This window comes from Zeus faber, assembly GCF_960531495.2.
Source record: "Zeus faber genome assembly, chromosome: 19".
In the NCBI taxonomy this organism is placed as follows: Eukaryota; Metazoa; Chordata; class Actinopteri; order Zeiformes; family Zeidae; genus Zeus; species Zeus faber.
The window spans coordinates 14,485,890-14,503,952 of NC_137206.1; the positions used below are offsets into that span (position 1 = coordinate 14,485,890).

Consider the following 18,063-nt stretch of genomic DNA (forward strand, 5'->3'; position numbering starts at 1 on the left):
CTACATCTTGTTGAGTGACTCTACCTTGAGATTACTTTTTCACTGAATAATCAACCGTGATAGGTTTATTTTAATCAAAGTTGAGAAGGCTATTTTTTTTTTTATATTTACTATACATCTTTATTATTTATTTTAGAGAAAAGCAAAGATGTGCCAATCATCTGCCAATGTACACTCTAATTTATTACCAGTTATTAACAGTAATCAAATTAATTAACTGTAAACAATTATATAAAATTCATTTTTTTGCCAAATTGTATACATATATACTGTAACTCTCTGTTTATGAAACCTTTTTTTGCCTTTCTGTACGCTAGCTTTGCCTGCTATTGCTGCTTTTTAACATCTGTATAAGGATGAGCTTTTTTTGTGTTTAAATGGTTGAAATTAAATTAAATCTCCCTTTTCAGTGCCCTGGTTCCAGCTCTATCACCAGATTGTTATTACAGTGGCATTATAATTAGCCTCCAGCTTCCATCAATAGTATAGGCTGTAATTCCACTTGGTTTATATACATATTCCCTGTAAAATCCAATTTTAGGGCCCTAAATAATGGCTTTTTACTTTTTTACTTGGAGATTGTTTTTGATTAAAGATGAATTAACGATACTGTGAGGTCAAATCTTAATTACAAGAAAAAAGTAGCATTTTTGACAGGTCAGACTAGGATACCTTCTTGTTATGTTCGTCCAATATTGTTTGGGTTATTATTTTTTAATATATATTTTCCCCAAAATGTTTATTAAACTTTTTTCCTTTTTGACGTTGCATCCTAAATATAGATATATATAATGTCTGCTTTATTCTCTAAATGTTGTCTTTATTCTCAAAATAAACTACGAACATATTTTGATCTCGCAATTTCGATTTCATTCTTGAATACATAATATATACACAATATATATTATTTCTCTTACTGGCCCTTATCCTCATCTGGAGACCAGCGTCCCAGATCCGTAGATCAGATATTGAACATTGGATCATGTTATTTTAAATGGAGGTGTTGACATCTGGGTATAGAAATGGAACCAGGCCCTTGTTGAACGAACTGAACTGGTGAGGGGGGGGTGAGGAGGAGTGGTAGGCTGAGCTCATTTTCCCCTACTTCCCTTCATTGTGAAGCAGACCCCCCCCCCCCTTCCTGACACACCCCTTCACCATCCCATAGTCGTATAGTCCACCATTATCAGAACTATGGGTTCGAAAATGGGGACCCCTGGCCACAGGATCCCGAGTCCGATTCCAAAGAAATCTCACTTGGGGTCTGTGGGCCGTTAGCTTTATTACCATTATTTGCTGTGTGTGTGTGTGTGTGTGTGTGTGTGTGTGTGTGTGTGTGTGTGTGTGTGTGTGTGTGTGTGTGTGTGTGTGTGTGTGTGTGTGTGTGTGTGTGTGTGTGTGTGTGTGTGTGTGTGTGTGTGTGTGTGTGTGATTGTATATATTTAAACGTAAGTCTGTGTGCGTGCACCCCCTGCTCGTCGTGTGCAGTTGCCATACCGTGCCTCGCAGCTACAGTTTGTCATTGTTTACCACTCTCTTCCTATCTTCTTTTTGTTTGTGTTGATCCTTCTCCCCCTCCCCTTTTTCTGTTTTCTTGTGTCTGTTTTTTTCCCCCCCCTCTCTCTCTCTCTCACTCTCTCTCTCTCTGTTTTTTTATTTTATTTTATTTCTTTATTTTATTTTTATCTCTCGGCGGTGTCGCTCGCTCTTGCCCCAATGCCCCGCCCACCCCTGTGACATCACGGATGGCTCTGTCCAATCCGCTCAGCTGCTGGTGAAGGGGGTGAATGAGACGCTGGTCGCTCAGAGAGTGGTGCCCGCTCTCATCACTCTGTCCTCCGACCCCGAAATGTAAGTGGAAACCACCAAAAAAAAAAAAAAAAATTTTAATAAAAAAAAAAAAAAGAAATAAAAAAATTTAACAACAGCGCGCCGCGTCTCTCTACCCCCCCTTCTCTCTGCCGCCGCCACGTGCACCTTTGCACGCGCGCAAACAAACACACAAACACACACACACACACACACACAGACACACACAATAATCAGCGCTCACCCCGGTCGCCTATCATCCGCAGCAGCACTAACCACCAGTCCGTGCTCATCTTGTTTTGACGTCTCACGTTGTCTCGTCTTGTGTGTCTCACTCCCAGCATGCTCATCTGTGAGTCCGTCTGACCGATCTCCCTGTGACCTTTGACCCCTGACCTCCCACCACCCCATCCATCCTCTCCACACCACTCCTTCTGACCAACCGTATCAAGACTGGTTGATCGGTCTTCAACCTGTCCTTTGCCTCCTTCTTCTGCCACACCGTCTTTCTTTTCTTACCCCCCCCCCCCCCCCACACTTCCTCCCAATTTCTTGTCCTTCTTTTCTTTCTTTCTGTCTCTTTTCACACTCTGACACCTCTTCCCTCCCCTCCATCTTTCTTCTCCATCCCTCCCTTCCCTGCTATTTTAATCCATTTTCCACATCTCCCCCTTTCCGGCTCTGTCATTGACTCTTCCCTCCACCCATGGAGCCTGTTCTTGCTCCCTCTCTCTCTCTCTCTCTCTCTCTCTCTCTCTCTCTCTCCCTCTTTCTTTCTCTCTCTCTCTTTCTTTCTCGCTCTTTCTCTCTCTGTTACTCTCTCTCTCCCTCCACATCTACCCCTTTCCGGCCCCGTCATTGACTCTTCCCTCCACCCATGGACCCTGTTCTCTCTCTCTCTCTCTCTCTCTCTCTCTCTCGCTCTCTCTCTCTCTCTCTCTCTCTCTCTCTCGCTCTCTCTCTCTCTCTCCCTTCCTCGTGTGATGGGTTTACAGTTGATTCTCCGAGGCATGAGCGAAGCGTTAGTAGATCGCCGGGCGGCCCCGGCCCTCATAACGCTGTGCAGCGGGCCCGAATTGTGAGTTCCACCCACGTCTCTCCCAAAAAAGCATCCTCAGATATAAAACGGCAGAATTTTTACAAAAAGCACACGTGAAATTCCATTGTAAGAGAGATTGCCGATCACCCCCACCCTCCCGGCGTCCTCCCTGCATGTGTCGATAACGGTGTCAAGCGTCTTGTCTCCGCCTTTTCTTGTATTTTTCCTCCTTCTACCAATTGACCGGAATTGACTGCACGTCTTTTAAATTTGTTATCGTCATCAGATTGCTACGGTAAGGGTCATTTAAATTTCCCCAGAAATAATCTGATTCCCATCCACTTTTAAAGCCTTGATATATTGACATCGAGTGGGTTAATGGAGGACAGGAGACGAGATGAGGCCTTGGTGTTCCGATAGCGCCAGCAGCCGTCTCCGATTCAGATAAATTGATAGACACAGTGAGACACTAAAAGGGGAAAACCCTCATGAGGTAAAACACACACCAGAAAGCTGCACCACATACTTTCAAATCCAAATAATCCAAAATCCAAATGACCAGATGACACAGCTCCAGCTGTACTCTATAAAATACAGTGTGTGTGTGTGTGTGTGTTTGTGTGTGTGTGTGTGTGTGTGTGTGTGTGTGTGTGTGTGTGTGTGTGTGTGTGTGTGTGTGTGTGTGTGTGTGTGTGTGTGTGTGTGTGTGTGTGTGTGTGTGTGTGTGTGTGTGTGTGTGTGTGTGGTCTCGATCTCATCCCATCTCATCGTCCGTCATATCTTTTACTTCCTGGCACATACTCACAATGGAATGATTATCTCACACTGCCTTTTAACACAGTAAAAGTATTTAAGATGTGATGTTTCATTGTGACACTGTTGCTCGGAGCGGCGGATTCAGAAATAACAACACAATATCCCTGCTCGCCAGAGAAAAGAGTTACAGTTAAACTACGGCTCCAGTTGATCCACACTTGGCGAAAGATGCAGTTTTATTTTATTTATTCATTTACTTTATTTTATGCACAGAAGGTAGAACGTAGAAGATTGGGCATTGGAACCCGGGTTGTTGTTTCTCTGCGCTTTGTGGCTGTTGGACTGTCATTGACAGAATTATGTTGTTGTTGTTGTTGTGTTGTGGTCTCCAGCTCCGTGAGGATATCCACCATTCCTGCCTTCGGAACCATCATGGAGACTGTCACCCAAAAAGAGGTGGGGATTCTCCACCTGTTAGGCCTATCATTCAGAGATAAAAAGTAAAAGTTTTGTCTTTGGTCACATACACCGATCAGCCACAACATTAAAACCACCACTAATAACGCTAATATTGTGTAGCTCCCCCTGTGCCGCCAAAACAGCTCTGACCCGTGGAGGCATGGACTCCACAAGACCTCTGAAGGTGTCCTGTGGTATCTGGCACCAAGACGTAAGCAGCAGATCCTTTAATTCCTGGAAGTTGTTCCAGCTTGTTGTTCCAGCACATCCCACAGATGCTCCATCGGATTTAGATATGGTGAAGTTGGAGGCCATGTCAACACCTTGAACTCTTTGTTATGTTCCTCGAACCATTCCTGAAAAACTTCTGCGGTGTGGCAAGACGTATCCTGCAAAGAGCCCGCTGCCATCGGGCAATACCGTTGCAATGAAGTTGTGTACTTGCTCTGCAACAATGTTTAGGTAGGTGGTATGTGGCAAAGTAACATCCACCTGAATACCAGGACCCAAGGTTTCCCAACAGAACATCGCCCAGAGGATCACACTGCCGCCCCACTGCTTGCCTCCCTCCCATAGTGCATCCTGGTGTATGGTGGCCCTGAGAGCTCAATGCACTGCAACTTAAGAAAACATATGCAAATTGACGAATACTGGCAAATTTTGAAAAAAAACAAAAAAAAAACAACCGCATTTACAGGAAAAACAAACACAAAACCGTATTATGGAAGTGAGCCACGCCGGACTGCACTGATTTATCTGCAATAAAATATATTCAACTTAATTATTTTATGTCCGTAATTATCTTCCGTCTGCTTCCTCTGTGCAATTAATAAATATAAAAAACAACTCTTATATCAATACAGTTTTTATTTACGTGCGACGTTCCAGGGAAAACAGCTTCTGCCCGCTCCGTGATGAGTGCGGTGAAGTTCGCGAACGATTCAAATCTTTTGGGTGCAAAGCAGGACGCACTCGCTCTCAACTGAACTGACTGATGAACAGATCATTTCAGGGAGTGATTCAGTTCAGCTCCTTCACCCAAAAGATTTCAATCGTTTGGGAACTTCACGCTATCACGGAGCCATTAGAAGCTGTTTTCTCTTGAACATCGCACTTAAATAGCTTGAATAAAAACTGTGGATTGATATAAAAGTTATTTTTTCTATATTAATTGCATGGGGCAAATAGGCGGAAGATTTGGACGCGGTGGTCTTGCGAGAGGTCTGTGGTAGTTTGGCTCCAGTTTGTTACCTGTATAAATTCTTATATATAATTTCAGACACTAAATAATTGAGTTGAGTATATTCTATTGCAGATAAATCAGTCCGGTGTGACTCACTTCCGTAATGTGGTCTTTCCTTGTGTTATATGTTAATGGATTTGTGTTTTCTGTTCGTGTGGTTGTGTTTTTTGTCATTTGCTTGTGTTTTCTTAAGCTGCAGTTCACCTGTATTGCACCTGGCCATCCACATGATGTAAAAAACAAAAACAAAACATTTTTACTCTCACATTCCCACTGTAGGTGCTTTCAGCGGTTGACAGGGGTCAACATGGGCACTCTGACCGGCCTGTGGCTACACAGCCCCACACACATCAAGCTGTGATGCACCATGTGCTCTGACACCTTTCTATCATAGCAGCATTCACTCTTTCAGCAATTTGTGCCTAAGTAGCTCTTCTGCGGGATCATTGTGAAGAGTGGTTCCCCGGTTGTCCTTCCTTGGACCACTTTTGGTAGGTACTAACCACTGCATACTGGGAACACCCCACAAGACCTGTTGTTTTGGAGCTGCTCTGACCCAGTCGTCTAGCCATCACAGTTTGGCCCTTGTCAAGGTCACTCAGATCAACTTCAAGAACTGACTGTTCACTTGCTGCCTAATATATTCCACCCCTTGACAGGTGCCATTGGAACAAGATGAGCAATGTTATTCACTCCACCTCTCAGTGGTTTAAATGTTGTGGCTGATCGCTGTATTTATAAATATGTTTTTATCTTTTAAATCTGTGTGTGTACGTGTGCGTGTGCAGCTGCTGGAGCGTGTGAAAATGCAGCTGGCATCCTTCCTGGAGGACCCCCAGTACCAGGACCAGCACTCACTGCACATGGAGATCATCCGGACCTTCGGGCGGGTCGGACCCAACACAGAGCCGCGCTTCAGAGACGAATGTGAGACTCAGTCACACACACACACACACACACACACACACACACACACACACATTCACCCCCCCAAAAATAGCTTGATCAACCGCTTGATCATCCTGCTCCAGTCGTGCTGCCTCACCTCCACAAGCTAGCACTGGCTAACAACAACCAGGCGTCGGAGAGCAAGAGGATCGACATCGCCACGCAGCTGTTTGAGGCCTACAGTGCACTCTCCTGCTGCTGTATCCTTCCACAGGGTAACTGATGTGGCGCGGAACTAGAATATTTATATAGGTTATGTATTGTAAGTAAATTAAATAAGTTAAATAAAAGTATATAATAATTTTTTTTTTTTTATTATGATGATTAAATAATTGAATCATCATAAATTAATTTGTTTTGTTAATATTTTTTAGTTATCGATTTAACACCCACAAAATCTAAAAGAGCAATATCATAGAAAAGTAGAACATATAAATTACATTTATTTTTAACGAAAGCTTGTGAGCAGAGTGTTTATAGTGTTTATTTCTAAAAGCATGAAATAAAACATGGACCTTCGCGTTCTTATTATATTACTTTATATTATTTAGATGAAGAAACCTAACACTTGCTTTGTGACTTGTTTTGACGTTTTTAAGGCAAGCTTTTTTATATTGCACATTACCACAACAACACAATTCAAAATGCTTTATATTAAGATCAAAAGAAAGGAACACATTCTAAATGGACATAGAATGTGTAATGTAAAACAATTAAACACATAGAATGTATAAAGTTAATTAATTAAACACATAGAATGTATAAAGTAAATCAATTAAAACACATAGAATGTATAAAGTAAATCAATTAAAACACATAGAATGTATAAAGTAAATCAATTAAAACACATAGAATGTATAAATGTTACACTGCAGTGCAAGAAATGAATCAAAGAAACCTGGTTTTACTCTTTGTTAACAATTATTTCGCCTACTCCCCGAATAACGTTTTAGCTGGTCAACGTTTTAGCTGGTCAAGGTGATATCCGGTCCCCGTGTAAATGCTCTGGAGATCTTTTCTTTGTTGGATTAAAAAATATACATATTTGGGTTTCTGTGGTCGGCAGGGGGAGCAGGGTGGCTTTTGTGGACTAATGCCGAAACATTTTAGAAGGTAGAGAATCGTGAGTTATTGTGGGATTTGTAATGTACATATTTGTCTTCGGGGGAACAAATAGATTTGTGTAGTAGCATTTATTTATTTATTTTTTGATAAATGATACCACTCCAGGGTCCACCCCACCCCGCCGTTCCCAGAGTCCAGCTCCTTCTTGGGTCGACTGAAACAATGCGTTTCCAAAAGGATTTACTAAAAGTCTGTTTTGAGGCCGGCCAGGTCTGCACTGAGTCACCCCAGATAATTATATTTATTTAAAAAATTTCAAGGATAACCGTCTTTTGGGTCAACCAACCTGTTACGCTGGTCAGAGGAGTTTAAAAGGTCAGCGGTGAAAGTGTGTGTGTGTGTGTGTGTGTGTGTGTGTGTGTGTGTGTGTGTGTGTGTGTGTGTGTGTGTGTGTGTGTGTGTGTGTGTGTGTGTGTGTGTGTGTGTGTGTGTGTGTGTGTGTTGCCAATGCCTGCATATCCAGCTGGCAGAGGGAGAAAGGGAAAATAGGCTGACTCCATTTCGGGGCTAGAGGTAATAACAGGGTTGGTTTAGCGGAGGAGGAGGAGGAGGAGGAGGGTGGGATACACACTCTGTCCTCGGTCTCAGTTCCCAGCACTGGTCAGAAGTCTGTTCATATACACGTGTGCACTTTCTCTCTCTCTCTCTCTCTACCTCATCCGTTTATCACCAGCGTACTTCATTCTATCGTTCATCGCTCTCTCTGTATCTGTATCTTTACTACTTCTTCATTTCATTACTTGTCACTCTGTTCTCGCATTTCTCTCTCTACCTCTCACATCTGTATCTCCACCACCTCTTCGTTTGTGATTCATTCTATCATTTTTTCTCTCTTAATATATATTTTTCAAACAAGCAAAAAAAGAAAAGTCCAACTCGCGCACACACACGGTCTCTTTAATCTGTCACTCTCTCTCTCTCTCTCTCTCTCTCCCTCCATCCCTCTTTCTCACACACAGTCCAAACACAGCGCAGACAGCTGCTCTGCGGTCGCGTCCTGTGGCTCTTTGTCAGGCTGTGATTTCGGCGTCCAGGAGGCAGCGGCTCTACCTCCCACTGCACGTCTAATCAGTGCGACGGGCCCTGAAAGCCCTAAAAATACGCACGTGCGGATTAACCGGCCGCCAGAGTCGCGCAACCCGTGTACAGTAGTCCCGAGGCTGCCATGTTTTTTGGGTTTTTTTTGCCACTTTGGTCCCAGATGGCTGGGGCTTGCCGCATAGCAGGAGACGAAAGGAAAGTTGATTGGTGCTAGATGACTTCCTGAAGTCAGCCATGTTGTTGTGGGATGGCTAACATCCGCCCTTCTTTTATTGCTATTTATTTTATTTAACTTTTATTTTAGGTTAGTCTCATGGAGACAGGGTTCTCACCAGGTCCTCTAGGTACCTGAACTACTTACCCAAAGAGGGCCGCGGAGGAACTGCACGAGGGGCGTGAGAAAATGCACCGCTCAGTTTGAATGTCACTGGGCTAGATGAAAGTAAAGACACGCCCCGCCCTGTCCCTGTTCTGTGATCTTCAATTTGGGAATGACCTTGAATGGCTTTCCATTAGTCGAACGAATTAGTTATGTCGAACTGTGCATCAAAATGTGTTGGTTTTTTTTGGGGGGGGGGGGTTTTAAGCTGCATTAAGCGATATTTCAGCTGACAAAATAAATAATGTGCTTTTCAGCTGTTTTATTTTGCCTGCCTTTTTCATGAATTACCAATTGATTCATTCTCATCAACCTTATGCTTTTTGTCAATAAAAATAAATAACATTTCTTGGAAGAGAGTGCAAGGGTGTGGGATGAAAGTTGGAGTATATATTAATTTATATCAATCGCCGTTTACTTGAAGTTCACTTAGTACGGCGTTTACGTGTGAAGATTTGAGATGATGATGATGATGAATACTATTCTGTTAACACAGTGCAATTAAGTGAATTAAGGCTCCCGGTAGCCCCGGGTTGCCTGTTTTGCTTTTTTCCCCCCAATGGAGCCAGTGACACACTAAGTGGTCCTACCAGACGGCAGATTAAGCTCTACACGTTTTTTTGTTTTCGTATACTTGGTTCCTTAACCTGCTGTGCTCAGTCATTTCTGAGGAGCTGATGGTGAACCACTTCCTGCCCGGCCTCAGGTGTCTTCGGGCGGACATGGAGCAGCTGTCCCCTGAGCACGAGGTGAGTGCACACACACACACACACACACTGTGTGGAAAAATGCTATCTCTCAGACAGTCTGGGTCAATTTCTTTCATTCACCACGCTAATCTGCACACGCACTCTTTTCATGTACACACTCATGCGTGTCTATTTCTATTTTCTATATCTATTTGTGTGCGGCAATCTCACAAGATCCATTTCCACATGAGACAGTTTCCCACCCTCGGCGACTAAAACTCAGCTGATTCCTTTGTTTCCTGTATTTCCGTTTCTCGTCTGCACATCCAGGCAGTGCAGACATCTGATGCTTTCAAGTCCAGTGTCCCAAGTCGTAACCCTTAACTATGGCTGGTTAAAATAATAATAATAATTATAATAACAACAATGCCAATAATAACAGCCGCTTTTCAAAACAGAGGGCTTTTACTGATAAAAATGGTAAAATACACTCACATACTGCACTCTTGTCTGGTGTTTTGTCAGCGTCTCCAGGAGCAATATTTACTGACAACATTTCAGGAGTATAACAGTTGAAGCCTCTTATTTGGAGTTGAACCATGTTTGGGGATATAAGATTCATGTTTTTTACTTTCTGTACCAGTAAAATACCGCAAACAGTCATCCACTAAAAGTGTAGATTCTGTGGTGGGGGAAAAAAAAGTTGAATTTAAAATTTTCAGCATGCCTATACTATATGTTGTATTTGTATTTTTATTTATTTTTTATTTTTTAGACAAAAGATCTTTCCAAAAGCAAAATTTCACCGTTTTGTCGTTCACAGGTCATCCTGAGCTCCATGATCAAAGAGTGTGAGAACAAGATCGAAAACCGAGGCATCGGCGACGCACAAGGGTGAGAACAACTGGGGTGTTTATATGAAATGACAAAATCTAATCGCCTTCACTTTTCAATAGTTTCAATACAACTTTTAATAGCCTCAATACTTAAATCGTTTTAACGCAAGTTTTTAATACCTTTTAAATATTTCAGTTCAAGTTTTCAATACTTTCTTTACAGCTTTTCAATAATTTCATTACAACTTTTCAACATTTATCAACGGTTTCAATACAACTTTTCCATCCTCCTCCCAACTCTACGTGTCAAGCCAGTTACTGAAGCACTGGCTGGAAGCACTTGAAAAAGCCAAACACGGCAGCGACCTGAGCTCCTGCTCCTTTTCTAGTGAACGAAAGGAGGTGAGGAGGATGGAGGGAAGGGAAAGAAGTAGGAGAGAGTATTTGCCCTCCCGACCACACCTGCTCTGTGGCTATCTTCAGAGAGAGAGAGATAGAGAGGGAGGGAGAGGGTAAATGAGAGGGAGAGAAGAAAAAAAAAAAGAGGGTTGGTTGGCAGTAAGGAGGGAGGGAGGGATGGAGAGAGTGGAGCGAAAATGAGAGAGGAGGTGGTTTTGGCAGCTGTAATGTGGCTCTTCTCTGTAAAGGAGACTTCTCCATCTAGGGAACACGTGTTTCTCCTTCATTAAAAGACTGTGTGTGTGTGTGTGTGTGTGCGTGCGTGCGTGCGTGCGTGCGTGCGTGCGTGCGTGCGTGCGTGCGTGCGTGCGTGCGTGCGTGCGCCTTCAGTTGAACTCTGAGGTTGGTCTTACGGCTCCAGCTTCAGCCTCTTTTTAAGTCCTCTGACTAATAGCGTGTCTCATAGATTTTGTCTTTTTAAATACGTTTTTTTTTTTTTTTTTTTTTACGGGTTGGGTAACATGGACTCTTTTCTTTTACTTCCTACATTCAAATATTAGCCAGTCCCACCGCCCACATTGCTTCTTGTTCCTGCTCAGGCCAATGTACAGTAGCATTCATTCAATTGTTGTAACTTTTAAATATGTCGTAGTTAAGTATTTAATAATGATTGGCCTAGCAGGTTTTAATACATAGTGTGACAACGTGCTGTGCAGAAATGCAATTGAAGAAAAATGAAAATATGATGAAATATAAAGAGAAGAAAAGACATAGTACAAGCCCACAGAGGAAGAAGCTGTGTTAATTTTCACAATTAAATAACAATAAAAAACATTATTATTGGGGGTTTTTTTATGTTTCTATTGTTTCTATTTTAAGATCAAATAAATTGGGACATTCGGGTTTTAACTACACTTAATTACCTTTCACTTGCTTCGCTCATTTGCTTTCACTAATTTCAAATCATTTTAGTCAGTTTAACAGCATAATGTAAATTTAGCCCGTGGCTAATCTCCCTTTTAGCTGTGCCGGTTTGAGATGTTTGGGATGCTCGGCGCTGTCACTCTGGTGCCAACATGACTCGGCATTGCTGCATCGAGTTCCCTTTTCATGTTTTTGTGTTTGGAGCTCGATGACGTTTTCAGGTCGGAGCAGTGACGTAATCACACTTACCCTTTGACTGTAGTTGTGCAATAGAAGCCAAAATGTCCAAAAATAGTGCTTGGAAATGGATTGCAAGCTCAAAATCTGAGCAAATTTAAGTACATTAATTATATTATAATAACAATAATATCATGAAAAATAGTGTATAACAAATTAAATGTATTTCAAGGTGCAATATTTAACTTTTTCGCATTAAAATGTCTTAAAACAGCTAGCCCTACGTCATATATTTTGTTGAGTTGTTACTTCATTTATCTTAAGAGTTTCCAACAATTTTCAAACCCAGAGAAATCTGTAATTTAAATGTAATTTTAATATAGGTAACGGCCCGTTTCGTTAGGTCGCCTGTCATGGCGTCGTATCCCCTTCACCCCCTCCACTGCTGTAAGTTCCGGGGCAACACGATGGGAACACAACGCACGTTATCGGGCCACTGCATTGTGCTTTTGTTTGTGTTGCTCTTCTATTACTCTACTAACTATTGTTTGATGGAGCAGGGTTAATCATTGCCGTTTGTTGTGCGTCTCTTCGCCGAAGCTGTCCTCGTAAAGCGCAAATGTAGGGGTGACGACAACAACTCCCATGATCCACCGCTGCTTCACCTCATTTGATTGAGGGACGCCGAGCAACAGAAATTACATATTGTACCATTAACATTTATAAACTCGCTTTATATTATAAAATATTAACTATTAAAATATTAAATTTAAGTTCAAATAAAAGATGCTAATTTAAATGATAAAACAAATATATAATTTATTTTTATAGATTTTTATATTTTATTTTTTTTCCCCCCAGCTATTAATTAGATTTGACACTAATGTAGAAGCTATGGATTGCTTATCTCTGTATATTTTATCAGTGAAACTGTAGATCTGAGAACTGCAGCTTGGCACAGTGCTGCTTTGTGAAGAGCTACGGCTAACTCCCAAAAAAGAGGAACTGAAACCAAACCGTTTTAATACGGGGGGTGGGGGTGCTTAGTCTGCAAACACCGTTTTTCCCACTCTAAAGTTTGAACTGCTCGCCGACATAATCTCAAATAGCGTCTTGGCTTCTTATTGCTCTTTTTTTAAGAAAATAAATCCTCACGCTGTAATTTTACTTTTTTCCGTCTGCAGCTCGGTGTCCATCGCGTCCAGCCTGGTGGGCGAGGACGCCAAGACCAAGTTCCTGAGCAAGATGGGTCAGCTGACCACGTCCGGAGCCATGCTGGCCAACGTCTTCCAGAGGAAGAAGTGAGCCTCCGTCATTTCCCACGAGCCTCTGCCGTCTTATCGGACCCGCCCTCCGCTTCCTCTCCGATGCGGCCACGCGGTAAAAGGGAGAGCATCCAAAACGTCGCAAAACGGGGACAAACTGCGGATCCTTGTTTTCAGACCAGTAGTTAATTCGTGTGGCGTCGTCATTTTTCTCCGGGGGGAGAAAACATTGGCTCCTAGTGGATTTAACCTCGAAAAATTTAAACGGCCATCCGTTCTGGCGCCCAAGCAGGGTCCCGACCCTTCAAAAGCAATCACGTCGGTTTCCATGTGGAGTCGTGTTGGACTGTTTTAACCCCGAGATGATGATGATGATGATGATGATGATGGTGATCTGAGAGAGCTTATGCTACTTGAATATATAAAAAAACAAAAAAAAACAACAACATTGTCTTGCCTTTATTTCATCCAAGTCTGTCTCTGTTTTGATAGTTTGTATTTTATAACTTATTTATGTCTTAATAAAGGAAGGATGAAAAAATACATACTTTATTCCAATCTCCAAAGAATTTTGCACTCTTAATGATTGTTGAAAATTTTTTTTTTTTTTTTTTTTTTTATGTCAGTCTTATATATAGAGGAACATCATCTCTGTTAATTATAATTTTTGTCATCATGTTATGTTTTGGACAATGTCAATTTGAAGCGAACACTAATATGGAATCCCTCGCTCTACGTCTGCGTCTTGGCTCTCTGTGTTGCAGTGTCTCTGATTTGCGTACTTTTTTTTTTTTTTTTTTTTTAAGTTGTTAAAAAAAAAAAGTAATAATGATAAAGTTAGGGGGGAATGGGGTCATCTGTTTTTCGGAATTCCTGAACTATTTGTTTTTTTTTTCATTCTGATTTGATTTTTATTTTGGATATGCTCCGAGAGAGAAACCCGTAAATAACTGTATCATACACTGAACTTGAGAGGATAGTGCTCATATGATGTATATTTGAAATTGGTGTCATGGAGTGGAATAAATTATGGCGATTCTGTTGTGTACTTAAAAAGAAAACCGTCTCCACTTTTTTGTCCACTTTTTTGATTGATTATTGGGGTGTGTGTGTGTGTGTGTGTGTGTGTGTGTGCGTGTGTGTGTGCGCGTGTGTTCTTTCACAATATGAAGATGAAAGGATTCTATTTTTTTATTTGCAGGTAAGGGCTCGCCGCTGGCAGGTGTTGAGGGCAGTAAAAACCAAGATAAATCGAAAGGCGCGCACACACACACACACACACACACAGACACACACACACACTCTCTGTCTCTACCCCACGTTACGACTCTGCTTTGAAGTCGTCGATTGTCCCGCTTATCCCAGCGGTCCAAAGTCCAGAGGATGGGGCATTCCCCGCAACGTATGCGCTCCAGGGCGGCGGTTGGATTCCTCCACCTCCGCGGTGAAGACATAGATATGAGAAAGTCTGACCCTCAGATTTGAGGACCACCTCAAATGGCGAATAGGGGTTTTCAGTGTCGTCTATAAATGATATGCACTCATTCCAATTGTGCTGTGGTGAGATTTCCTGCGGACTGAGATCTCAGTGGACCTGGTTTGGCCCGCAGTGGGAGTCCACAGAAATGCAGTGGTTCTCAAACCTTTTTACCTCGAAAGAAATATGTTTTTTCAGCTAAGTTCCCCCTTCACTGGCATTGGGAGGGAAAAAATAAAATTAACATAATTATTGTTGTGTGTACTATGCATTTTTTTTTAAACATATGTGACCAATATTTTTTCACCCCTTTTTTTTTTTTTGGAATACCCCCTGCAGTACCCCAAAGTACCCATATGAGTATGAGGGGGTATGAGTACCCCCATTTGAGAAACACTGGTGTAAAGTACAAAGTAAAAACTGTACTTCAGTGTTTTTTGGGAGTATCCGTACTTTACATTTCTGTCGACTTTTACTCAGCTACATTTAGCCCCCCCCAAAAAATTGACTTCGGTTCAACACATTTCCCCTGAACGCCGTTGTTACCCGAAAGTGTAAAGCAACGCTCTCGAACCCGTGTTCCGAGTTGCCAGCTCTGCGGTTTTCCTGCGGAACTGGGCGACTAGTTAAGGGGCTAAGTGGGGTGGCTGGGTTTGTCATGGCGACCTGGCAACCCTGCCCGTGTTGAGTTTCATCCCTGCGGTGTTGCCACTGAACAAGCACAGGCGCGTCCCAGGGAGAGACAACCGGCCCGCTGGGGAGCCACGGCCACAGCAACGGCCACAGCAGCGGCCGCCTCCAGCGGTGATACCGCCGCACCTGGGTGCACCTGCTACGGCTGATGTTTTCAAGCGACTTTCATGTTTTCATGTTTGAGTTGTGTTTCAGTGAGATATCTGTGCTGTCAGCGCAGTGTGGTTTTCCAGTACTTGTTCCACCGCTGCAGAAATTGAGCGGGAAGCGGCTCCGGCCCTTTCAATGTCGCTGCTAATTTAGTGGATGATAATGGCGTGTGTTCAACACTCACCGAAGTCATTTGCGTATTCGGGGTAATATTTAACTACCGTCTCTGATAACTCTGCAGGTGAACAAATAATTAATAGGATACGCCTCAGGATTAGAAAACTTTGGGAGTGTGTGTGTGTGTGTGTGTGTGTGAACGCCTTGCAGCTCTCATGGGGGTGATTTGCATCAAGTTGTGCATGGCATATATCAAGACAGCCTGTTTTCTTCCTTCCCCTGCCAGCCCAAATCTCCTGAATGTTGACTTTTGAAAACGTGTGTGATTGCATCTATGTCCATTTGTGCAAATGCCTGTGGGTGTGTGTGTGTGTGTGTGTGTGTGTGGTTGTGTGTTTGCATGCGTGCACAGAAACGGCGCCCACTGGGAGCTCTTAGTCATGAGGAATGACTCCGGGGGTTGAGTCACCCAAATCACAAATCGGTGTCCGAAAACCGCCAGAACATGGTGGCAAGACCTTTAATGTTGTTTTTCCTGTGTGTGTGTGTGTGTGTGTGTGTGTGTGTGTGCGTGCGTGCGCGGTTCGGTGATCAAAGGTGTGCTTGCGGTGCACGGGTTTACATGCACTTGACGTGCGGGAATGTATCAGCGAGTCGCCGGATCGCCGGGGCGATCCTCCACACTTCCGCCTCCGTCATCGGCCCCCCGCGGACGGGGCGGCGGGGAGCGCCGTGCCCGGCGGGGGGGGGGGGGGGGGGGCGGCGAGTGGAGACGGGCCCGGTCTCCACTCGTGGGGGGGCGCCGAAGACAGTGTTGAGATGTGCTCTCGCCGCCGAAACCATTTCCCAGCATGCCCTCCGAGGGGAAGGAGAGCGAGAGACGGAGACCGTCCATCGTCCGTCGTCAGTGCCACTTATGGCTCCTTTCTTTTTTTTGTGCTTGTTTAAATCTGTTGTTCTTTTCTGGATCGTAGCATGAAAAAGGAGAAGCGGGGTTTTTTGGGGTTTTTTTTTTTTTTGAGGGGGGGGGGGGGGGGGGTGAATCGATATCTGGGAATGCGAGAGAAGCCCCACGTCGGGAGGTTTTTGACCGAAGAGACGGAGCGGAGCAGAACATTTGAGGACAACCGTACGCTCCCTCCTTTCCACACCCACCTCTCCTCCTCCCCCTCATCACGCACTGAGCTCCAACCTCCATCACTTCATCACCATTGACTCAATTCCATTAGCTGACTATTTGCATAACAGTCATCCTGAGAACATTTTCTCCCCCCCCCACACACACACACACACACACACACACACACACAAACACACCCCTTATGTTGGCCGAGCACAACCTGATATGCAAATTTGCAAAGGCAAATCCTGCCAGGGTTCTCCCCCCCCCCACCACCCCCTCTCTTCCCTTTCCAGGGAATTTGGAGAAATGTCATTTCCTGGAGCCCAAATTCTGCCCGATGGGAACCTTTACTTTATGGCGGCTCCGCCGGAGGAGCCCTCCAGGAACTGGTGGGGGAGGTGGGCGTAGGAAGTTCGCCCGGGGCCGCATCGCCCGCGACAGCGAGGGCGTTGAGGCGCGTTGATGATGGCAACGTGAGATATGAGCCACTGACTCCGAGCTCAGGATGCGATGCCTGGCGCTGCAGCTCGAGCGACTTGTAAACGTGGATGTTTGGGGTGATATTTATTTATATGTACATAATATTTGTTATATTCATTTATTCATTTTAATATATATTGTCTTTTCATCCATATTTTGTGTCCATCTATCTGTCTATCTGTCTGTCTATCTATCTATCTATCTCTCTGTCTATCTATCTGTCTGTCTATCTATCCATCCATCCATCCATCCATCCATCTATCTATCTATCTATCTATCTATCTATCTATCTATCTATCTATCTGTCTATCTATCTATCTATCTATCTATCTATCTCTCTGTCTATCTATCTGTCTGTCTATCTATCCATCCATCCATCCATCCATCCATCTATCTATCTATCTATCTATCTATCTATCTATCTATCTATCTATCTATCTATCTATCTATCTATCTATCTGTCTATCTATCTGTCTATCTATCTATCTGTCTATCTATCTGTCTATCTATCTATCTATGTCTATCTATCCGTCTATCTGTCTATCTATCTATCTATCTGTCTGTCTGTCTGTCTGTCTGCCTGTCTGCCAGCTAGTTTGTCTGTCTGTCCATCCTTGTCTCTCTCTCTGCCTGTCTGTCTGTCCAACCCTGTCTATCTGCCTGTCTGTCTGTTCAACCCTGTCCGTCTGTCTGTCTGTCCAACCCTGTCTGTCTGTCTGTCTGTCTGTCTGTCTATCTATCTATCTATCTATATCTATCTGCCTACCTGCCAGCTAGCATGCCTGTCTGTCTGTCTATCTGTCTATCTGCCTGTCTGTCTTCCCAACCCTGTCTGTTTGTCTGTCTGTCCATCCTTGTCTCTCTCTCTTCCTGTCTGTCAGTCCAACCCTGTCTGTCTGTCTATCTATCTATCTGTCTGTCCAACCCTGTCTGT

General features: G+C 43.5%; 1 protein-coding gene across 5 annotated transcripts in view; it reads left to right on the plus strand.

The window, feature by feature from the left end:
* relch (RAB11 binding and LisH domain, coiled-coil and HEAT repeat containing) overlaps positions 1-14,139 on the plus strand; it is a 40,260-nt gene extending 26,121 nt beyond the window's left edge. For 3 of the 5 annotated variants that reach the window (XM_080019825.1, XM_080019827.1, XM_080019829.1), the window contains 7 exons: positions 1,769-1,851; positions 3,997-4,060; positions 6,095-6,233; positions 6,338-6,454; positions 9,460-9,548; positions 10,312-10,382; positions 13,009-14,139. In XM_080019825.1, coding sequence (XP_079875951.1) covers positions 1,769-1,851; positions 3,997-4,060; positions 6,095-6,233; positions 6,338-6,454; positions 9,460-9,548; positions 10,312-10,382; positions 13,009-13,129 — 684 coding nt within the window. In that variant the 3' untranslated portion in view covers positions 13,130-14,139. Of the gene's footprint in view, positions 1-1,768; positions 1,852-2,804; positions 2,888-3,996; positions 4,061-6,094; positions 6,234-6,337; positions 6,455-9,459; positions 9,549-10,311; positions 10,383-13,008 lie in introns of all 5 variants that reach the window. The other 2 variants (XM_080019826.1, XM_080019828.1) reach the window with 1 other exon arrangement.
* The last annotated feature ends 3,924 nt before the right edge of the window (positions 14,140-18,063 follow it).